The following is a 24,051-nucleotide window of genomic DNA, read 5'->3' on the forward strand; positions in this document are numbered from 1 at the left end:
CCGGCTGCCTTACGGGAATTTAGTCTTCTAAAGAGCCGGTTAACGTCTCTCTCCAGAATAGAGAGGGTCGTTGCTGGTGGGGGAGGGGAAGGTGATAATGATGAAGAGGCGTGAGCACCTGATGGGCTAGGGGAGGGAGGGGAGGGGGACTGCAGCAGGTTGGTGGAGCTGTGGGGGATGGGATGAGGACATTGTCTTTCAAATCTGCAGTAGAACTCATTGAGCTCGTCTGCCAGGCGGAGGTCATTCATGGAGTGGGGGGTTTTTGGCTTGTAGTTGGTGAGGTGTAGAACTCATTGAGCTCGTCTGCCAGGCGGAGGTCATTCATGGAGTGGGGGGTTTTTGGCTTGTAGTTGGTGAGGTGTTTTAGAACTCTCCAAACCGAAGCAGAGTCACTTGCTGAGAACTGTTGTTGGAGTTTCTCAGAGTACAGTCGTTTAGCGTCTATGTATGTATATATATATATATATATATATACATACATAGACGCTATACATATACATATATATATACGTATATATATATATATGTATATAGGTCGGGTCGGGGGAACGAGGTCGGGGGAACGAGTCTCGGGGCCGAGATACATATATATATACACATATATATATGTATGTACATATACATATATATATATGTACATAAATATATATATATATACATATATATGTATATGTATGTATATATGGACAACATACATATACCATTTACCTTGAGCGCTTACCTTAGTTTGCGCGCATGCAGCAGAATAACCGGCTCATCCAGCTTCTTATTCTCTCTGTTGGCGTCCTGTAATCTTTGATAGCAGAGATGATGCAGTTTTCTACTGCGACGTCCCCTAATTTCAAGGACAACAGCACCATTTCTTTATTGCCAATCATCTTCGACAGCTTCTTGAGAATAGTCTTGTTGAGGTCATTGACGTTTTTTTCTGTGAAATCAAAGTGCAGGTTGACTCTTTTCACAATTTTTTCAACAAGGCCCTGTACGAGGACCAGGATTTCACTTCCACTGATGCACCTTTCGCAGTTCTCTAATAACTTTGTAAAGAGCTTCTCCATGATTATCTCCGCCTTTACTCTTTCACTCACTAGCTTGTCCTGTGCAGGTCCTGCAGGCGTCTCTAGAGGAATGCTGCTCTGGTGGTCGACAACCGGTGACGGTGTCAAACTGTTTACTAAAGCACTTCTCATCCTCTGAGCCAGTGGGGCGACCTGAGTTTTCAGCCACCACCGCAAAAGCCCTGTGAAGTTACACACGCTAGACCATATCTCATGGTACATGGTAGCACTTGATGAGGATGCGCTATGGGGGAACGTTAAACTGCCCATCATCCTTTGGAAGAGCATGTTGGTCAGCTTCCGTGGGATGACCAGGGATTTGATTCTTGGAATTCCCTTCAACATTGAAGGCGTACGCTTCTGTTTTCCAAATTGTGCTTCGTCATCATCCAATCTTAGCAGCTCGGGGATAATGTCCTCTATGTGCTTCATCAATACGGGGCTGCATTCCTTGTCTGAGTCCTTCCTGAATTTTCTCTTCATTTGATCCAGTATGCGATTTAGCCATGTTTTACTAAAGTGCAGTGTAAAAAAGCCCTTGACACTGCTTCCTTGTGTTTTCTTGTATGTCCCCTCTGATTCCTGCAGTTCTTCAAGAACTCCCCGAGGAACAGTTGTTTCCAAGGAGCTGTCGACCTGCAAGTTCTGAAAGTCAGCGTCTGACATGTCGTCCAAGAAAGGAAGCATGGTCTTATTCACCTCCCTCACAATTACTGCTTCCGGAGATTGAATGCTTCCCGTATCAGTCTGGCCGCCTGATGGGACATTCTTGTGGTTGTCAACTGCGTGTGAGGTTTCTGGAGACTCGTCATCTGTCCCATTCAGGTCAGGCACCAGCCTGTCTCTGAAAGTGGTTCCCTGTCTTCGCTCTCGAATTGTGAATTTCAGCTTTGCTGTAAACCTTTTTATCATTTTTAAGGCATGATTAACCATTTCGTTGAGTCTTGTGGGTGGAGTGATGTCCCCAGACAGTAAGGTTTCAGAGGTGTTAGAATTGACTCTGGCTCTAACCTCTTCATTGATCATGCTACTAAACATTTCTGAGCTCTGATCCCTGATCTCGTCTTTGACTTCCAGGACATCTTTGAAGCCTTGCATCACAGTGTCACCCACGTCCTTGACTTCAGACATGTTTCTGGTCCTTAGATTGTTGAGCAGGGCTTCTATCAAGACCGTGACCATGTTTAATATCATGTCGGCCAACAGCACTTTGGTGGTGCTGTCTGGGGTGCCATTTCGCAACAGTTCAAACTGTCCTGGAGTCAAACTGTTGAAAAAGGACTCAATAAATGGCTTCACGCTGTATTCTGAGTCCTCCATCTTCCCTGTCTGTGATGTTTCTACTCGATTCCTGTTTCTTTGCATATGCACTAGGTTGTCCTGTGCAGGTCCTGCAGGCGTCTCTAGAGGAATGCTGCTCTGGTGGTCGACAACCGGTGACGGTGTCAAACTGTTTACTAAAGCACTTCTCATCCTCTGAGCCAGTGGGGCGACCTGAGTTTTCAGCCACCACCGCAAAAGCCCTGTGAAGTTACACACGCTAGACCATATCTCATGGTACATGGTAGCACTTGATGAGGATGCGCTATGGGGGAACGTTAAACTGCCCATCATCCTTTGGAAGAGCATGTTGGTCAGCTTCCGTGGGATGACCAGGGATTTGATTCTTGGAATTCCCTTCAACATTGAAGGCGTACGCTTCTGTTTTCCAAATTGTGCTTCGTCATCATCCAATCTTAGCAGCTCGGGGATAATGTCCTCTATGTGCTTCATCAATACGGGGCTGCATTCCTTGTCTGAGTCCTTCCTGAATTTTCTCTTCATTTGATCCAGTATGCGATTTAGCCATGTTTTACTAAAGTGCAGTGTAAAAAAGCCCTTGACACTGCTTCCTTGTGTTTTCTTGTATGTCCCCTCTGATTCCTGCAGTTCTTCAAGAACTCCCCGAGGAACAGTTGTTTCCAAGGAGCTGTCGACCTGCAAGATCTGAAAGTCAGCGTCTGACATGTCGTCCAAGAAAGGAAGCATGGTCTTATTCACCTCCCTCACAATTACTGCTTCCGGAGATTGAATGCTTCCCGTATCAGTCTGGCCGCCTGATGGGACATTCTTGTGGTTGTCAACTGCGTGTGAGGTTTCTGGAGACTCGTCATCTGTCCCATTCAGGTCAGGCACCAGCCTGTCTCTGAAAGTGGTTCCCTGTCTTCGCTCTCGAATTGTGAATTTCAGCTTTGCTGTAAACCTTTTTATCATTTTTAAGGCATGATTAACCATTTCGTTGAGTCTTGTGGGTGGAGTGATGTCCCCAGACAGTAAGGTTTCAGAGGTGTTAGAATTGACTCTGGCTCTAACCTCTTCATTGATCATGCTACTAAACATTTCTGAGCTCTGATCCCTGATCTCGTCTTTGACTTCCAGGACATCTTTGAAGCCTTGCATCACAGTGTCACCCACGTCCTTGACTTCAGACATGTTTCTGGTCCTTAGATTGTTGAGCAGGGCTTCTATCAAGACCGTGTTCATGTTTAATATCATGTCGGCCAACAGCACTTTGGTGGTGCTGTCTGGGGTGCCATTTCGCAACAGTTCAAACTGTCCTGGAGTCAAACTGTTGAAAAAGGACTCAATAAATGGCTTCACGCTGTATTCTGAGTCCTCCATCTTCCCTGTCTGTGATGTTTCTACTCGATTCCTGTTTCTTTGCATATGCACTAGGTTGTCCTGTGCAGGTCCTGCAGGCGTCTCTAGAGGAATGCTGCTCTGGTGGTCGACAACCGGTGACGGTGTCAAACTGTTTACTAAAGCACTTCTCATCCTCTGAGCCAGTGGGGCGACCTGAGTTTTCTGCCACCACTGCAAAAGCCCTGTGAAGTTCCACACGCTAGACCATATCTCATGGTACATGGTAGCACTTGATGAGGATGCGCTATGGGGGAACGTTAAACTGCCCATCATTCGTTGGAAGAGCATGTTGGTCAGCGTCCGTGTGATGACCAGGGATTTGCTTCTTGGAATTCCCTTCAACATTGGAGGCGTACGCTTCTGTTTTCCAAATTGTGCTTCGTCATCATCCAATCTTAGCAGCTTGGGGAAAATGTCCTCTATGTGCTTCATCAATACGGGGCTGCATTCCTTGTCTGAGTCCTTCCTGAATTTTCTCTTCATTTGATTCAGTATGCGATTTAGCCATGTTTTACTAAAGTGCAATGTAAAAAAGCCCTTGACACTGCTGCCTTGTGTTTTCTTGTCTGTCCCCTCCGATTCCTGCAGTTCTTCGAGAACTCCCCGAGGAACAGTTGTTTCCAAGGAGCTGTCGACCTGCAAGTTCTGAAAGTCAGCGTCTGACATGTCGTCCAAGAAAGGAAGCATGGTCTTATTCACCTCCCTCACAATTACTGCTTCCGGAGATTGAATGCTTCCCGTATCAGTCTGGCCGCCTGATGGGACATTCTTGTGGTTGTCAACTGCGTGTGAGGTTTCTGGAGACTCGTCATCTGTCCCATTCAGGTCAGGCACCAGCCTGTCTCTGAAAGTGGTTCCCTGTCTTCGCTCTCGAATTGTGAATTTCAGCTTTGCTGTAAACCTTTTTATCATTTTTAAGGCATGATTAACCATTTCGTTGAGTCTTGTGGGTGGAGTGATGTCCCCAGGCAGTAAGGTTTCAGAGGTGTTAGAATTGACTCTGGCTCTAACCTCTTCATTGATCATGCTACTAAACATTTCTGAGCTCTGATCCCTGATCTCGTCTTTGACTTCCAGGACATCTTTGAAGCCTTGCATCACAGTGTCACCCACGTCCTTGACTTCAGACATGTTTCTGGTCCTTCGATTGTTGAGCAGGGCTTCTATCAAGACCGTGACCATGTTTAATATCATGTCGGCCAACAGCACTTTGGTGGTGCTGTCTGGGGTGCCATTTCGCAACAGTTCAAACTGTCCTGGAGTCAAACTGTTGAAAAAGGACTCAATAAATGGCTTCACGTTGTATTCTGAGTCCTCCATCTTCCCTGTTTACTAAAGCACTTCTCGACCTCCTCTTACCTATATTTCTAGCTTCAAGTTATGACCAGATGTTACACAACAAAGGATAAATGCGATGACGTGCAACGGTTGCTAGGCTTACCTATATTTCTAGCTTCAAGTTATGACCAGATGTTACACATCAAAGGATAAATGCGATGACGTGCAACGGTTGCTAGGCGACGACTGCGTCACCGACTGACAGCTGATATACTGTCAGAGCGATTATCGTCATTACAAAATGCGTCACAACTAAAGAAGTTAGATGGATCGGACTTTTTCTCAGCTGTGAACGAAGGTGCAATCTGGACATCGCTATTCGTCGCTGACGATTTACTTTGTGTGTGTTCGAATGGACTGGAGGACGCCAGCTAACGTTAGCATCACCGCCAGCGGCCTAATTAAAAAACAAAACTAGACCAAAACATAGCAATCAAACGTGACGTTGAATTGTTAAGTAGCTGTATGAGGTCTGTGTTAAATCAATTCATGCATTCTTTACCTAACGTCATAAAACAAAATATGAAGCGCAGCAGTTAAATCGGAAGTACGCACGTTAGATTTTCAAAGTAAAAGCAGGCGCAACAGAACGCTAATATGATTCGTCTGTGATGCAAGCGTAACATTAGAAGAAAAGGTAATTTATGAATATAAATAAATCATTTGTGGCCAATGGGAGTGCGTCAGCAACAGTAGTTGACTACACGCAGATTCAACTCGTTTCAACGAGGAACTTCGCATCTTCGGGTTCGGGTTCGGGTACGAGGGCGCGGAGGAAGGGCTGCTGTACACAGCGGAGGTGGAGTTGCTGTGCGATCAGGCCTGGGGCAGCGCGCTGGAGGTGCCTTCTGGATCGAGGCTCAACCTGACCGGACTGGGGTTCCTGTGCTGCCAGTCCCACACCGTGATGGAGAACTACTCCTACTTCTTCTTCCTTAGGTGTGTAAGTGCAGAACCTAATTCAAGTACCAACACTCTTTTGGACTCTAAACATTATTTTAACAGTTTATAGACGTTTAATTGTGGTCACAATCAAGTCCATTACGCTGAATAGCAACTAAAAGTTATTTTATCTGAATAGCAACTAAAAGTTATTTTCATTTGTCTGTTTGTTTTGGAGCACTGATCAGTTCTATAAGCAATGGTTAAATATAAATATTTGGTATGCCAAGAGTATTTCCAGCAGGGGAGACTTGAGATTTTTATCTTCTGCATCTTTGATCGCGGTGCGAGTTGTTTTGCAAACGAACATTTTACCTGCAAAGCAAAAAGGCTCATTTAAACATAAATGCATCGGCCTATGCCATTTGCAAAAACATACTTCATTTGCTACAATGTCAGCCAAAACACCAATAATTCCCTCAGCCGCTTCAGCTCCCTCCTCACAGTTTCTTCTGGACAATCTCCTCTGCAGGATGGATGAGAACTACAACATCCTCCCCCACGGCGTCAACTTTCAGGACGCCATCTTCGCCGACACGTCCGACAACAGGCCCACCTTCTCCAGCCTCTTCCAGTTTTCCAACAGCACCCAAGGGAGCCATTCTTTCCACGTCTTCAGTTTCTTAGTGGGGCACACAGGAGGACAACAGGGTAGGATATATTGTTTCCACAGCATCACATACAACATAACGTTTTCAATATGTAGCCTCTGAAAGGCTGCAAAATAACAACAACATATGGCTACTGTTTACAAATCAAGGAATAAATGTATAGAAACAGAATCTGCTGCTTGGTTGGTCTTGTTTCTGTCGAGCCAAATTTGACATTTTATTTCCAACCACAAAAAGACAGCAGGCCTAGAATTTGTGCTCAGTACTGTTGATAGCGATGTATCTCTGCACACAACAAACAGTCCATCAATGAGCAAAGAAAGAAAAATAACGATGCTTGAAAACATGATTTGAAGATCAGCCGACAATTTAGTCAAAGCAATTTCTGAAGACACCAGGACCACAGAGAGCCTTCACATCTTCAGACTAAAGACACACAAGTTCTTCAGACTCTACCTCGACTAAAAGACTAACAAATTGTAGCACTTAAATTGTACTTGTAACGTCACTTATCTATAGCAAATTGTAAATTGGCTTATTAGAGGAAATTGCACTTTCTTGTTTCTTGTTCTTCTGAGTTTGTACCTATCACACGGTTGTGGTATTCATGGAAAGGAACACTAATACAAGCAGCTACTATCCTCTGTGTTCTCTTCGCATTCGTAATTTGCGGTATCCCATTGATGTGTCATACGATTGCCCAACTCTTGAAGAAACAAATAGCTATGTACAGCCTGGGGTCACCTGATGACTCACCACCAAACTTGTTCCCTAGACGTGACTCTGACGATAACCCCAACAGTGACTCGGACTCCCTTGACGAGCTGAACACTTACGACCTCGACACATACGCGTAGTGACATAGTGACACACTGTCTGTGTGCATTCCTGGTGTTCTAAATGTTTTTTGTTTCACAGTAGCTTGCTAAAACAATGAGAAATAACATTCTCACAAAAACAGCTTTTATCCCTGCATTTATTAGTATGTAACGTAAATAGGATTGATATAATGACCTTTCCACAATATTCTATATCTGTATTGTGTGAAAAGGAATCAAGTTCCGGTATTGTGATTTAAACATGTTTTCATTTCTTTTTTATTTCAATACTGTAAACATGACATCTGGGGTGTAACGCTCAAATCCTGTGAGAAGGTTTCCAGTCTTTATCTTCTCCTAACAGATTTCTTCCTATTTTCCCATTTCGGAGGGGTTTTTTAGGGAGTTTTTGTTCTGTGGCAGGCAAAGTTTTGTGAGCGATGTTCAGATGTTCATGTATTGTGATAATTGATGAGGTAAATATCAGATGGTACATTTTTTGAGTAGGCATTCTAAATTGATTGCATAGTTTGTGATTATTATGTAATCAAAAGAGTGGAATGTAATAGGAAAATGATATGTGACCCTTTTAAATGCTTCATTTGTATAACCAGTTTATTAGTTGCAAGTGCTTAGATCACAAAGGCATGTATATACATATATATGTATATATACATATATATATACATATACATACATATATGTATATGTATGTATATCAGGAATCAGGAATCAGGAAACATTTATTAGCCAAAATATGTCAAACATACAAGGAATTTGTCTTGGCGGTTAGTGCGCGACAGTAGACAGACAAGACAACAGTGCACAGGTAATAAAATAAAGTGGAATGGAGGGAGGGGTTGGCCGCGATCTTTTTAGCTCGCTTCAGAGACCTGGAAGCGAACAAGTCCTCCAGGGACAGCAGATTGCAGCCGATCACCCTCTCTGCAGAGCGGATGACACGCTGAAGCCTGCCCTTGTCCTTGGCTGTGGCTGCAGCGTACCAGACGGTGATGGAGGAGCAGAGGATGGACTCGATGATGACCGTGTGAAAGTGGACCATCATCGTCTTTGGCAGGTTGAGTTTCTTCAGCTGCCTCAGGAAGAACAACCTCTGCTGAGCCTTCTTGGTGATGGAGCTGATGTTCAGCTCCCACTTGAGGTCCTGGGTGATGATGGAGCCCAGGAAACAGAAGGAATCCACAATAGTGACGGGGGAGTCACACAGGGTGATGGGGGAGGGTGGGGCTCTGTTCCTCCTGAAATCCACAACCATCTCCACTGTCTTTAGAGCGTTGAGCTCCAGGTTGTTCTGGCTGCACCACGACACCAGATGGTCAGACTCCCACCTGTAGGCGGACTCGTCCCCACCAGAGATTAGTCCAATGAGGGTGGTGTCATCCGCAAACTTCAGGAGCTTGACGGACTGATGACTGGAGGTGCAGCCGTTGGTGTACAGGGAGAAGAGCAGAGGGGAAAGAACGCAGCCTTGGGGGGAACCGGTGCTGATGGTCCGAGAGGCTGAGACATGTTTCCCCAGCTTCACGTGCTGCTTCCTGTCAGACAGGAAGTCTGTGATCCACTTGCAGGTGGAGTCGGGCACGTGCAGCTGGGAGAGTTTGTCCTGCAGCAGAGACGGGATGATAGTGTTAAAAGCAGAGCTGAAGTCCACAAACAGGATCCTGGCGTAGGTTCCTGGGGAGTCCAGATGCTGGAGGATGTAGTGGAGGGCCATGTTGACAGCATCGTCCACAGACCTGTTGGCTCTGTAGGCGAACTGCAGGGGGTCCAGGAGGGGGTCGGTGAGGGACTTCAGGTGGGACAGGACTAGCCGTTCAAAAGACTTCATGACTACAGAGGTCAGGGCGACGGGCCTGTAGTCATTGAGTCCTGTGATCCTGGGCTTCTTGGGGACAGGGATGATGGTGGAGGCCTTGAAGCAGGCTGGTACGTGGCATGTCTCCAGGGAGGTGTTGAAGATGTCAGTGAACACCGGAGACAGCTGGTCAGCACAATGCTTCAGGGAGTGAGGGGAAACAGAGTCCGGACCGGCTGCCTTACGGGGATTTAGTCTTCTAAAGAGCCGGTTAACGTCTCTCTCCAGAATAGAGAGGGTCGTTGCTGGTGGGGGAGGGGAAGGTGATAATGATGAAGAGGCGTGAGCACCTGATGGGCTAGGGGAGGGAGGGGAGGGGGACTGCAGCAGGTTGGTGGAGCTGTGGGGGATGGGATGAGGACATTGTCTTTCAAATCTGCAGTAGAACTCATTGAGCTCGTCTGCCAGGCGGAGGTCATTCATGGAGTGGGGGGTTTTTGGCTTGTAGTTGGTGAGGTGTAGAACTCATTGAGCTCGTCTGCCAGGCGGAGGTCATTCATGGAGTGGGGGGTTTTTGGCTTGTAGTTGGTGAGGTGTTTTAGAACTCTCCAAACCGAAGCAGAGTCACTTGCTGAGAACTGTTGTTGGAGTTTCTCAGAGTACAGGGATGATAGTGTTAAAAGCAGAGCTGAAGTCCACAAACAGGATCCTGGCGTAGGTTCCTGGGGAGTCCAGATGCTGGAGGATGTAGTGGAGGGCCATGTTGACAGCATCGTCCACAGACCTGTTGGCTCTGTAGGCGAACTGCAGGGGGTCCAGGAGGGGGTCGGTGAGGGACTTCAGGTGGGACAGGACTAGCCGTTCAAAAGACTTCATGACTACAGAGGTCAGGGCGACGGGCCTGTAGTCATTGAGTCCTGTGATCCTGGGCTTCTTGGGGACAGGGATGATGGTGGAGGCCTTGAAGCAGGCTGGTACGTGGCATGTCTCCAGGGAGGTGTTGAAGATATCAGTGAACACCGGAGACAGCTGGTCAGCACAATGCTTCAGGGAGTGAGGGGAAACGGAGTCCGGACCGGCTGCCTTACGGGGATTTAGTCTTCTAAAGAGCCGGTTAACGTCTCTCTCCAGAATAGAGAGGGTCGTTGCTGGTGGGGGAGGGGAAGGTGATAATGATGAAGAGGCGTGAGCACCTGATGGGCTAGGGGAGGGAGGGGAATGCTTCCCGTATCAGTCTGGCCGCCTGATGGGACATTCTTGTGGTTGTCAACTGCGTGTGAGGTTTCTGGAGACTCGTCATCTGTCCCATTCAGGTCAGGCACCAGCCTGTCTCTGAAAGTGGTTCCCTGTCTTCGCTCTCGAATTGTGAATTTCAGCTTTGCTGTAAACCTTTTTATCATTTTTAAGGCATGATTAACCATTTCGTTGAGTCTTGTGGGTGGAGTGATGTCCCCAGACAGTAAGGTTTCAGAGGTGTTAGAATTGACTCTGGCTCTAACCTCTTCATTGATCATGCTACTAAACATTTCTGAGCTCTGATCCCTGATCTCGTCTTTGACTTCCAGGACATCTTTGAAGCCTTGCATCACAGTGTCACCCACGTCCTTGACTTTAGGACCTGTTTCTGGTCCTTAGATTGTTGAGCATGGCTTCTGTCAAGACCGTGACCATGTTTTCTATCATGTCGGCCAACAGCACTTTGGTGGTGCTGTCTGGGGTGCCATTTCGCAACAGTTCAATCTGTCCTGGAGTCAAACTGTTGAGAAAGGACTCAATAAATGGCTTCACGCTGTATTCTGAGTCCTCCATCTTCCCTGTTTACTAAAGCACTTCTCGACCTCCTCTTACCTATATTTCTAGCTTCAAGTTATGACCAGATGTTACACATCAAAGGATAAATGCGATGACGTGCAACGGTTGCTAGGCTTACCTATATTTCTAGCTTCAAGTTATGACCAGATGTTACACATCAAAGGATAAATGCGATGACGTGCAACGGTTGCTAGGCGACGACTGCGTCACCGACTGACAGCTGATATACTGTCAGAGCGATTATCGTCATTACAAAATGCGTCACAACTAAAGAAGTTAGATGGATCGGACTTTTTCCTCAGCTGTGAACGAAGGTGCAATCTGGACATCGCTATTCGTCGCTGACGATTTACTTTGTGTGTGTTCCAATGGACTGGAGGACGCCAGCTAACGTTAGCATCACCGCCAGCGGCCTAATTAAAAAACAAAACTAGACCAAAACATAGCAATCAAACGTGACGTTGAATTGTTAAGTAGCTGTATGAGGTCTGTGTTAAATCAATTCATGCATTCTTTACCTAACGTCATAAAACAAAATATGAAGCGCAGCAGTTAAATCGGAAGTACGCACGTTAGATTTTCAAAGTAAAAGCAGGCGCAACAGAACGCTAATATGATTCGTCTGTGATGCAAGCGTAACATTAGAAGAAAAGGTATTTTATGAATATAAATAAATCATTTGTGGCCAATGGGAGTGCGTCAGCAACAGTAGTTGACTACACGCAGATTCAACTCGTTTCAACGAGGAACTTCGCATCTTCGGGTTCGGGTTCGGGTACGAGGGCGCGGAGGAAGGGCTGCTGTACACAGCGGAGGTGGAGTTGCTGTGCGATCAGGCCTGGGGCAGCGCGCTGGAGGTGCCTTCTGGATCGAGGCTCAACCTGACCGGACTGGGGTTCCTGTGCTGCCAGTCCCACACCGTGATGGAGAACTACTCCTACTTCTTCTTCCTTAGGTGTGTAAGTGCAGAACCTAATTCAAGTACCAACACTCTTTTGGACTCTAAACATTATTTTAACAGTTTATAGACGTTTAATTGTGGTCACAATCAAGTCCATTACGCTGAATAGCAACTAAAAGTTATTTTATCTGAATAGCAACTAAAAGTTATTTTCATTTGTCTGTTTGTTTTGGAGCACTGATCAGTTCTATAAGCAATGGTTAAATATAAATATTTGGTATGCCAAGAGTATTTCCAGCAGGGGAGACTTGAGATTTTTATCTTCTGCATCTTTGATCGCGGTGCGAGTTGTTTTGCAAACGAACATTTTACCTGCAAAGCAAAAAGGCTCATTTAAACATAAATGCATCGGCCTATGCCATTTGCAAAAACATACTTCATTTGCTACAATGTCAGCCAAAACACCAATAATTCCCTCAGCCGCTTCAGCTCCCTCCTCACAGTTTCTTCTGGACAATCTCCTCTGCAGGATGGATGAGAACTACAACATCCTCCCCCACGGCGTCAACTTTCAGGACGCCATCTTCGCCGACACGTCCGACAACAGGCCCACCTTCTCCAGCCTCTTCCAGTTTTCCAACAGCACCCAAGGGAGCCATTCTTTCCACGTCTTCAGTTTCTTAGTGGGGCACACAGGAGGACAACAGGGTAGGATATATTGTTTCCACAGCATCACATACAACATAACGTTTTCAATATGTAGCCTCTGAAAGGCTGCAAAATAACAACAACATATGGCTACTGTTTACAAATCAAGGAATAAATGTATAGAAACAGAATCTGCTGCTTGGTTGGTCTTGTTTCTGTCGAGCCAAATTTGACATTTTATTTCCAACCACAAAAAGACAGCAGGCCTAGAATTTGTGCTCAGTACTGTTGATAGCGATGTATCTCTGCACACAACAAACAGTCCATCAATGAGCAAAGAAAGAAAAATAACGATGCTTGAAAACATGATTTGAAGATCAGCCGACAATTTAGTCAAAGCAATTTCTGAAGACACCAGGACCACAGAGAGCCTTCACATCTTCAGACTAAAGACACACAAGTTCTTCAGACTCTACCTCGACTAAAAGACTAACAAATTGTAGCACTTAAATTGTACTTGTAACGTCACTTATCTATAGCAAATTGTAAATTGGCTTATTAGAGGAAATTGCACTTTCTTGTTTCTTGTTCTTCTGAGTTTGTACCCTATGTTCGAATGCACTTACTGTAAGTCGCTTTGGATAAAAGCGTTAGCTAAATGACATGTAATGTAATTCAAGGAAAATGCCATTATTTAGCTCAACTCAAAAGCACGAGTTTAATGCTTGTGATTTCTGCATCTCGTCCCCACAGGGAGCGTCCTGCAGCCATCTCCATCGCAATCAAGAGCAGGGTGAGGGTGCAGCCTTTTCATTCACACGATGCACTGCCCTTCAGGTGGCAGAATATTAACACCTCCTCTTGTCATGTGTTCTACAGCCAACGCCACGGAGCCGGACTTCAAGTTGAAGGATTGGGTGTTCCTCAACTACACGCAGGGCTGTAGTGGAGGGTAAACGCACATAAACGCCGTTTACGCACCTCTAGAATTTTGGAAATAGCGTTTACGCACCTATAAATAGCGTTTACGCACCTCTAAGTGGCGTTTACGCGTTTACGCAAGTTCCCTGCGCCTTGTAGATCCATCACAACCTCCAACTCTCACTAGACCGGTTTGCAGCCGAGTGTGAAGCGGTTGGGATGATGACTAGCCCCTCTAGATCTGAGGAAATGGTTCTCAGCAGGAAACCGATAGATTGCTTCATCCGGGTAGGGAATGTGTCCTTACCCCAAGTGAAGAAGTTCAAGTACGTCTGGGTCTTGTTTACAAGTGAGGGGAAGATGGAGTCTGAGTTTAGACGGAGAATCGGAGCAGCAGGGGCGGTATTCCACTCGCTTTACCGCACCGGTGTGACGAAAAGGGAGCTGAGCCAGAAGGCAAAGCTGTATGTGCTTTATAGGAAGAGCTCTTGATCAGGTTCTTCTGAGTAGAACTCCAGCAGATAAAATGGGAGTTAAACCCTTATTACTGAAAAGTCGAGTGTAAAACAAAGAACACACATATACAATAAGTGAAGACTTACGGGAAAACAGAAAGATGTGAAAGAGCTGTGTATAATTAGAACAAAGCAAGATTTTTTTCTTTTTTTTTAAAGAACTGTAGCAGATTCAGGTGTTTTTTGTCTGTTCTCTACAGTATTCATGTCCAGTACATATTTTCCCAGACAAAAAAAGAACAAAACAACACAAAACAGATTTTTATTTGTTGTTGCTTCAGCAGAGTTGTTTCAAGTGCGTCTATGAACGTACAGGACGTGGCCACAGCTGGGCCAGGAATGCTCCACATCCTTGCATGAATTCACACAGAAGGGAATGCACATGCAAGGCAAGAACCTGAATCAAGAATAATGTTAAAATAATACTTATAACAACATTTCCTCCAGCTTAAAATTAAAGTAAACTGAAATCTGGTATAAGAGGTTCTAAATTGTCATGTGAGTTTTTAAATAGCTAAAAACCCACAGAGAAAAGTTGAATTAAGTATAAGCACAAATTCAACACACTTGAGAGACTCAGTTGCATAAACTGTCATTTGGTCATTATGGTTCTTTACAAAGTGTGTGTGTGTGTGTGTGTGTGTGTGTGTGTGTGTGTGTAAGGCTACTTTACTTACCCGAAGATTCCCACCACGCCACAGATCAGCCAGGTGAGCGTTCCATTGATGTACCTGAGCTGAGTCATACCAGTGTTTCGGCAGTTGGGACACATCTTTTGTCTAGTCAAGTGTTGGTGAGATTTGGCTGCACCACCACCACCTGGTTCACTGTGAGAGAGACATCCACCACTATTTAACGGCAATCCACACCTACTTCCCAACCTGTCACAAAAACTCAAGCTCTCTCACTTCGTCCCAGTAGGAGCTATTCGTGGCACTGGCAACCCGCCGAGGCACTTCCTGTTGCAGATTGCGGTGCCGCAGTGAATCGTGGCAACTGCCTCGACACTGCGGCTCTTGGCACGATTTCACGAGGCAGTTGCCACGAATTCGAGGCACTAGCCACGACTTCGATGCACTTGCCACGATTTCACGAGGCAGTTGCCACGAATTCGAGGCACTTGCCACGACTTCGAGGCACTTGCCGCGATTTCACGAGGCAGTTGCCACGAAGTCGAGACACTTGCCACAACTTCGAGGCAATTGACGCGGCTTCACGACAGCTACCGCGACTTTGCGCCACGACAGTTGCCGTTTTATTTCCCAAATATGTTATATGTTTGTTTTATAATTTGCCAATATGTGATAATACAATACTGCCTTTAAAAGTACTAGTGTTGGTAGTTATTATTACCTATTAACTATTATTAACTAGTATTATTATTCCTGCCCAGTGCAATAACACAATAAATCATCCCATGCTAAATAATGACAATAATAACCCTGTACTGCTGTGATGTTGCTGCTCTTTCCTCTTCTACAAATTATTATTATTGTGACTTTTGGAAGGTTATTCTTTTGTTTGAGTTTATTTAATTTAATTTAATAATTGAATATTTCTATCTTATTATATTGTATATAATGTGACATTATGTTTATCTTTATATTCTATTTTCTTCCCTGTACATGGTGCTGTGATACCAACATTTCCCTCTTGAGGGATGAATAAAGTATAAAATATCTATCTATCTATTGTTTTAGTAATAAAAAGCCAGTAAGTGATACAACGGCTTCCCATTTTAGTGCAGCTAAGCGAATATGGACTAAGATCACTTGCCGCCCTGGTTACAATCTCTACTTTGGGAACTAATCAATGGGTATGTGATTTATATGAACAAACAATAACACTGGGTGGGTGCCATCAAGACGTGTCTAAAATTGAATGTCGGTATATAATAGGAGTTACCAGTATTTTCATTTAAATTAATGTTGACTACAATTGTTGACAAAAGAATTTGCCTGAGCTAGATTGTGTGCATGACTGTTTTTAGATATCCAGTGATTGCACAAAAGCTGCTGGATTAAAGTATTAACCTTATTCTATATTGTTTCATGATCAGGCAACAGACAGTACCTTCATGATGGATGTTCCGTAAAAGGAAAAATGACATTCTTTAAATGACATTTATTTCCTTTTGACTATATCTGTTGTGCTTGTGAAGAAGCGACCACCCAAACGCAAGGGAACGTAAAGTGTTTTAATGAACACAAACACAAACAGAAGAATACGGACGTTTGGCCGGCAACGGTGAAGCCCAGTGAGCAGAGAACGAGGTCCAGGCCGAGGGAGACGCACCAGACAGCAGTCAGCTCACGTCAAACAGGAAGCTGTGTAAAGCAGAGGTTAGCAACGGGACAATAATAGTTCAGCAAGAACCGTCAGGACACAACAAGGCAGGCGATACGGGACAACGAGCTCAGGTACGTCGGGTGCACAGGTAATGCTCTGGCGGAGAACAAGGGGAAGAGGGAGGCTAGAAATAGTGTCTAATTAGAGGAAGCAGGAAGAGAGGACGATGAGATGAGAGAATGAGAAGCAGCTGGGAATGAATGAGCAGGTGTAATTAAGTGAAGGGGGGGTGCGAGTGTGTGTAAATGACAAGAAAGGGGTGGAAAGGAAAAAGAGGAAGGTACCCGGTTTATGACAATATCATGCTATAAACAGTTTTTCATTGTTTACTAGGGAGACAAACGTGTATTTCTTAAAAAGTATTTTATTAAAGAATCACTAGATTCATCTATATGGTGTTTTTTTACGTCCGTTGTTTTTACTGTGCATGAATGCAATGCATAAATCAAGTTCTGATGTTTTGTGAATGCGCTGAATGATATCTGCCATCAAGTGTTGCGTTTGAGCAGATAAGTCCGTAAAACAGTATTGTTTTAAGCCTAGTAATCTTGACAAAAATATATAATATTAGTAGTGGGTGAAATAAAATAATCTCTGCTTTGTTTTTTAATGCAGAAATAAATGTGCTCAAAATCATCTCTGTAATTGTGTCTTGGTTATGTACTGCAACGATTTGAACACTTCTTACCACTGCTTTCTCGGTCACTCCCTGACGTGTCTTCAGCACTGAGAAAAAAATTAGGTCTTTGAATGAACTGCTACCACATTCTGTGATTACAATGATGTCAACTTGACGTGCAAAACGCTGTTAGCCAGCATTGTCACAGTCAATTTAGGGATGTTGCACATATTCATGCTCGCCCACAATTAAAATGAAAGTTGTGTCTACCTTTTTTTTGATGTGTTCTCCAGCAGCAGAGATTCTGCCTGGTATCGACACATGTTGCTGGTCCTTTGCAACCACTCAATCAAGCCCTACAAAAACAATAAAAATATTCAGAATCTTATCATACATGTTTATTTCACTGAAATGGATACTTTCCATTACCTATGTACCCAGTTAAGTTATGCTTCTTGCAGCTAGACATTGATGCTCAGTCATCCTGCAGTTGTAAGTTTGGGTTATATTCTCTGAATGGTGTTTTCAATTGTCCATTGATACTTGATCTCTCAACTACTTAAGTCACAAATAAATGTGATTATTTTCCGCTGTAAACATAATAGTTGCAGTAGTGGCTGATTTGGTTAATTTCCTCTATATCTCACCTCCGGCAAAATGACCTCTGTAATAAATAGCTGCTTCTCAGCTACAGTTCCAGTTACCGACAGTATGCTGTCCAGACGCTGGACAATCTGTTCTGTCTGTGGAAACAAGTAAATAGGAAAAACGTCAAAAAGCATTTCATATACCATCCCAAAAATAGAACTGTTTGAGAGAAGATGCCCACTCTGCAGTTTTCTCTCCAAGTCCTGCAACATAAGATGAATGTTTTATAAATTTAGTTTTTAACCAGTCTGAACAGTGTGTATGATTGTTAACTACCATTTTATATGAAAAAACGTTTTACAGCTCACTTGAGAAAATGTACAATGTATGTCTCTACCTTTATCTCTTCATCCTTCAGTATTTCTTCTGCTTTAACAGACTCCAAGATGTTGTCTCTGTTTAAGAGAAAAGCATAGGCTGAATTTGACAACAATCTTTTCATGTGGTACTTTCCCAACATACTCCAATATCACAATGTTTATATCATATATGTAAGGAGCCATGAGATTATTCTTACACATCTGTGACAATGTTGCATCCACAAAAGAAATCCTTTGATGCGCAGTAACCTTCCACCCCGGCGCACTCAAAATGCAGCCATTTTTTGCAAGATGAGCACTGAACCCATTTGTTTTGCTTGATGTGGCTGTGGAAAAGCCTACGAAAAAACAGAAGTGGGACAACTTATTCCACAATCATTTTAAAATACTATCAGGTTCGTCAATAGCAAATGTTCCCACATGTAGAGCATTTTCCCTTAAAAGATAAGTTACTTACATAAAACCGAACTTTTCAACTTTTCTGTGTGTGAAATAAATTAAGTATGTTTGAGTTGTCACCAATATTGCACATACCTAGTTGTCCCAGTTTCTCGCTGGAACAAACATTTTTTTTCCAGGCCAGGCAATGGCTGCTGGAGTCTGTATTTTTTGCTTCAGCTTCCTGAAGTCTTGTTTCACAGACTTTCTTCTTCATCCTTTCTTCTGCCGTTGGTGGGAAGTCCTGTGTAATCATGACCTTTGTTGTAGTCACAGTATTTCTCTTAACATTATACATTTTAAGAGACTTAAAATTAGTTAGTCTTACCTCAGCATCGACATGTTTTATCATGTGGGCTGCGTGGTGCAATCGAAGGGTCCTGCATTGGTTCAAAGTGAGAGCCTCCCCAGTGACCTCTAGATTTCCCACTTCATTTTCTGCGGCCTATGGAAACAATTTGCTTAGATCATTCCCACAAAACATACATGCACTGAACAGTTGGACAAGCAGCTCAGACAACAAGCAACTCACAGAACAGACAAACACTCCACAATTAACACAGTCGTTCTGCTTCCACTGTGTAGGACATGTAACAGTCCAATCTTGAAGGCTGCCCGAACATCTGAAGGCATTTCTACAAAAGAAACAAGTAACAATCATTTTTTAGTCATCATATTGTTATATTGCCATGCCGAGAATTGATAAATACATACACGTTATGTGTCTCTCCCTTTACCTGAGGAGATCCATGTCAGTGATTCTGGGGAAGATCCTCAATGAATCATACACTCGAATCTGTTTGGCTTTGAAGTCAAACACCTACGAGGAAGTAATTCAGTCAAAACTACATTCTAAAAAATGACATTATTTTCTTAAATAATAATCAAAACATCATCAACATCCAAAGCCAGTCTGCAAAATATTGTTATAAGAAGGGATCAGCAGGTGGGGGTGTGGGGTAAACATTTTGAAAGGAGGGAGTTACAGTAAATGAGTTTTAAAATAGTTATGATGGATGCATGACTTACTTTTTCCAGGGTTAGGGTGCGAGATAATTGGGTTTACTTTGAAAGCGATTTTAAATTAAAGGACACTGGACTGTGTGATTTTGGTTTAAAGCTTAAGTTAGAATAAAATACCAAAACTATGTTTCTGGCAGTGAAGTTTTGTTGACTGACAATGTAGATGAACAGACCCACAGTCACCAAAAATTTAAAACCAACATGTCTACCTGTCAAGTTGTATAAGACAAAATATATATGAAAACCTTTAAATCAATGATAGCTCACCCAAAGTATGAAATGGTTCCCTGTCTCTGGAGTGGCATGGCCCACAATTCTCGGCAGAAATACTTTGTCTGCAACCTATAGCACAACAATAATATAATGTATTACAACATCCATGATCAGGGCAGATGTGTTTTGTTTATTTGTACAATTTGTTTCATTATGCATAAAGCATTATTAAAAGTACCTACAGGAATGCATTTAACAACACGGTCACTGACTGCTCCACTGTTGTTCCATTGTCGGTGCCACAAAATGAAATCAAAGGTACCCAAAGCACCACACTACAACAGAGAACATGTAATTAATGTGTGTGCGAACATATAAAAGCATCAATATAAAATAATAATAAATGGATGAAATTTTAAACGGTTACCTGGTTTTCTTGAGCCAGCTGTGCTACTCGATAGTTGACTGCCTGGAATTCAATAGGAAGATTAAGTACATTTCTGAGTTTCTGATAAAAACCTTTCTGTCTTTAAATTCTGCTAACTGACATTATAACTGACATTATGGTTGTCATTATGGTACTGTAATGGTAAAAATATGTTATAAGATTGTTTTCTGCTAAAGCCGTGTCTCAAGTGTCCTGTATTTGACCCTGATGTGCAAAGAGCAGTATGATACAAAATGTTGGTTTGCAGCTGTGCTCTGAGAAGGGAGGACGGTTGACTCGATCTCATAGAAGCTTCAAAACAAAGGACTCCTCTTCATGGCCTTGGTTGATATCTTATTCTGCACGAAAGTTCTGGATCCAAGTTTTACTTTCATGTCAAGTAACAATGATTTGCAGCGGCCATTTAGGAGGATCTTGTGTGTGTGCTACCCTCAGCTTCACCTGGGTTCTTATCTCAACCTGCTTTGCAGCTTCTCGTGGCTGGCACGGAGAATGTCCTTCATATGTGTATAAAAACTCAGTGTCTTTTGTGCTCGGAGACGCCATTTCCACAGAGCACTGTGATACGTGCCTGTGTATTTGACCTCCTGCTTGCAAGCAATAAATGGACTTTTTGCAACTTTGATCATTCATCAAGACTCTGTTTTATCAGACAAATCATTCTCTTCTACCGAGCTTTTATTGAAATATTCCACAACAATTTGGCGTCACGAACAGGATACGCTGACCGTCCGTCAGGCTCCAGGGGACCGTCCGGGGAAAAAGGCCTTTTCCAGGATCACCAGCTGATGATCCTGCCTCATACCTCCTTAGACAAGAGAGAAAGGACCGGCGGAAACCAGAGGAGTCCTGATTGACGTCACGTGTATCCAGCGAAAAAGAATTAATTTCTACTAACTCGGGTAAGAAGTTGAAATTCCAATTATAAAGTAACAGTAAGAGTTGAACATAACGGAAACGGATGACTGATCAAGTGGTTGTTATAGTCTGGGGAATACAATTATTATCATTATTTTTTTTTTAAACATTTTGGGTTTTTATTTGTTTTATTTTTTTATTATTTAGTACATGATTCCGGGATATTTCTAATGCATCATTTTATGCGAAGGTAGATAGGATCGTTCGACTTCACTCGGAACAAATTCTCCGAGATCGTAACGTCGCTAGACTACAAGTAGAAGACAGGATTGCTTACGGTAAAGATTTCACTCGGAACAAATTCTCCGAGATCGTAACGCAGATCGCTTGACTACCCGGGTAAAATAAGACCGTTGTTATTGACCAAACGTGAATTCCACCTGTGGAATAAGATCGTGGAAATAGCGTACGTGAATTTTATGCTGAAGCAGGTAAAACGATATCACTGTTATTGATAACCAAACGTGAGTTCTACTGAATTACCCTTAGAATAAGATCGTGGCAATATCGAAGCGTGAGTTTTACGCTGAAAAACATTCAAAACGATATCACTGTTTTTGTTAACCAAACGTGAGTTCGTGCAGACGTCAAATCATGCTCACCCCTCAACCCATTCAGACCTGACCCCACAGCTCAGTCCACCCGACTCTGCATGGTCAATCCACGACCTATCCCCCTGGAGGGGCACAGCCGGCAGAATTGTGGATTTTCTTAACACCACCATGGACAGTAAACTGGACGGGTCTTATATTCAAGCCCCCATGTTTCAAGTTCCAGGGCCACAGGATGGACCACCTGCCTCCCATCTGCCCACCATAAAAAATGGCGTGGCTTTTGGAAAAGAGTTCCTGACGTTATGCAAAGACATAACAGCCATCTGTGCTGCTGTGGTTGCGGCCTTCCCAGTCAACATGGCCCTCATCAACAGCACGAAACAAGGTAAAGCCGAAGATGTAACATTTTACTATCAGCGTCTTGTGGCTGCCTTCCAGATTCACATCGGTCTCGAGGAGCCCACAGACATAACCAACATGACTGTGTGGGAAACTCATCTCAAGAACGCCTTCATGAACGGGCTTCTGCCAGACGTCAAAACTGCCACTGAACACTCTGTCGTGGGTCTGGAAGATGCAAGGCTCACAGAAGTGGTAAAACATGCACGACACAATTATAAAATGCATGGGGAAAATCAAATGTGTCAAGACAAACGCAGCAAGCAGACTCAGGAGAAAGCCCAGCTTCCGATGCTCCAAGCCGTAAAACAGTTGACACTGGGTGCAGAAGGAGGACGAGACCCCCACCCATCCGGAAATACTTATGGGAGGGACCAACAGAGAGGACGAGCGTATGGAATAAATCATGGGAGAAGAGGGCGTTTTCAAGGAGGGGCCCCACGAGAAGTGCAACCCGATGAATGCTTCCTCTGTGGCAAAACAGGACATTGGTACAAAGACTGCCCCTACCGTTCAAACCAGGTACGTCAGCCACATGGACGACAGAGGGGGTCAACAATTCGGCACTTCAGACTGACGGTGTGTGTGGGATGGAGATTGCACGTGTGAAGGGATGACTACTGCTGCCTCTCCAAAACAGGGAAGTGAAACACACCACACACAAACACAATGCTGCAACGAAGACCTGCTTCCTCGCACGCACACCCACATACACATGCACACACAATGCTGCAATGAAGACCTGCTTCCTCGCACGCACACTACAGAACAACATGCTGTTTTGCTCAGCATCATTTCTCACTTAGAGCAACAGAATACATCCACACCACCACCACTCACGTATGCTATGTTTTCATCAGATGCATACAAAGATATGCCAACTACAAGAGTAATTGTGGAAGGGAAAGAATTGGCGTTTTTAGTAGACTCCGGAGCTACTCATTCAGTAATTCAAGAAAAACCTTTTCCAAATCAAAAAATGAGTGGGCGATATGTATATTCTCAAGGGGCTTCTGGTTTGACTGTGACAGAAAAATGTACTGCACCTATGGCGAGTGTACACTCTGACGAGACTGACCTAAACCCTGACATAAAAGTAAAACTTTTTTCTTTTTTACTCTCTTCACTCTGTCCCATAAATCAGATGGGCAGAGACTTGATGTGTTCATGTGGTATTTGTTTGACGTCATCTCCAGACGGCCTTAAAGTGGTTCGGCGTAGAGCAGCACTCCAAATGGTGCAAAAGGCTCCCTCTAATCCTCTTTTTGTGTATCAGTGGTGGATCCCGATCGATGAAGCTCGGAGGCTGAGCCAGGCTGGTGAAGCACGGGTTTCTCCTCATGCAGACGTATGAACCCTGAACACCTGCATTGCACAACATGTGTCTCAGAGGGTCCAGACGGCTCTTTTGAAGAGACATTTTTTGAGGCCCTCAATGATGCAATTGCCTGTTCTACTTTGTACTGGTCAACTTGTAAATCTGTTGTCTCTGTTTCTCTGTCTCCCACACAGAAAGAACTGTTTCAAGTTCCCGGCTCCTATCCCCATGTCTCACTGTCTAAAGGACGCCTTGACCAATGGAGGGATTTGGGACCATTTGTGGCTCAGTGTGAATCTCTCACTGACTGGGAGGAGACAATCGATCCACTCGTTCTGCGCTCCGCCTCTACAGGGTTTCACAGAACTCACTGTGTACACGGTTGCGTATTTCTCCGCAAAACTCGACCCTGTCGCTGCAGGACTGCCACAATGTTTGCGCGCTGTGGCCGCGGCTGAAGAGGCGCTCACTGCCTCACGTGACATAGTGGGTTACGCACCACTCACTCTGCTCGTTCCGCACGCGGTTTCTTTGATTCTCCTCGAACAGAAATCATCTCACCTCTCTGCGGCTCGTTATTTGCGTTACACACCTGGACATGCCGAATGTCACTATAAACGTTGTACTAACCTAAACCCTGCATCATTACTTCCTATTCCTGGGGATGGGGAGGACCACAACTGTTTGGCTGAGCTCCAAGCTCAGTGCACTCCTCGCCCTGACCTAGTGGACGCTCCAC

General features: G+C 44.1%; 2 protein-coding genes and 1 long non-coding RNA gene across 4 annotated transcripts in view; 1 reads left to right on the forward strand and 2 right to left on the reverse strand.

The window, feature by feature from the left end:
- Window positions 1-715: 715 nt before the first annotated feature.
- On the reverse strand, window positions 716-7,440 carry LOC144383251 (uncharacterized). Its single transcript, XM_078080276.1, has 2 exons — window positions 6,468-7,440; window positions 716-6,338 (listed from the first exon to the last, which is right to left on the reverse strand). The coding sequence occupies exon 2, from the start codon at window positions 5,061-5,063 to the stop codon at window positions 726-728; it is 4,338 nt and encodes a 1,445-aa protein (XP_077936402.1). The 5' UTR covers window positions 5,064-6,338; window positions 6,468-7,440; the 3' UTR covers window positions 716-725.
- A 4,990-nt stretch (window positions 7,441-12,430) lies between these two features.
- On the forward strand, window positions 12,431-13,640 carry LOC144383256 (uncharacterized). 2 transcript variants are annotated; one of them, XM_078080280.1, is made up of 3 exons: window positions 12,431-12,689; window positions 13,383-13,422; window positions 13,509-13,608. In XM_078080280.1, the coding sequence occupies exons 1-3, from the start codon at window positions 12,431-12,433 to the stop codon at window positions 13,573-13,575; spliced, it is 366 nt and encodes a 121-aa protein (XP_077936406.1). In that variant the 3' UTR covers window positions 13,576-13,608. The 2 variants fall into 2 exon arrangements, with proteins under 2 accessions (XP_077936406.1, XP_077936407.1); XM_078080281.1 differs by lacking the exon at window positions 13,383-13,422 and having other exon boundaries at window positions 13,509-13,640.
- A 671-nt stretch (window positions 13,641-14,311) lies between these two features.
- Window positions 14,312-24,051, reverse strand: part of LOC144383259 (uncharacterized) — a 31,048-nt gene continuing 21,308 nt past the window's right edge. The window contains exons 5-6 of the long non-coding RNA XR_013450616.1: window positions 14,743-14,892; window positions 14,312-14,462 (exon numbers count right to left, since the gene is read on the reverse strand). This is a non-coding gene — a long non-coding RNA (uncharacterized LOC144383259). The remainder of the gene's footprint in view (window positions 14,463-14,742; window positions 14,893-24,051) is intronic.

This window comes from Gasterosteus aculeatus, chromosome 9 (assembly GCF_964276395.1).
Source record: "Gasterosteus aculeatus chromosome 9, fGasAcu3.hap1.1, whole genome shotgun sequence".
In the NCBI taxonomy this organism is placed as follows: Eukaryota; Metazoa; Chordata; class Actinopteri; order Perciformes; family Gasterosteidae; genus Gasterosteus; species Gasterosteus aculeatus.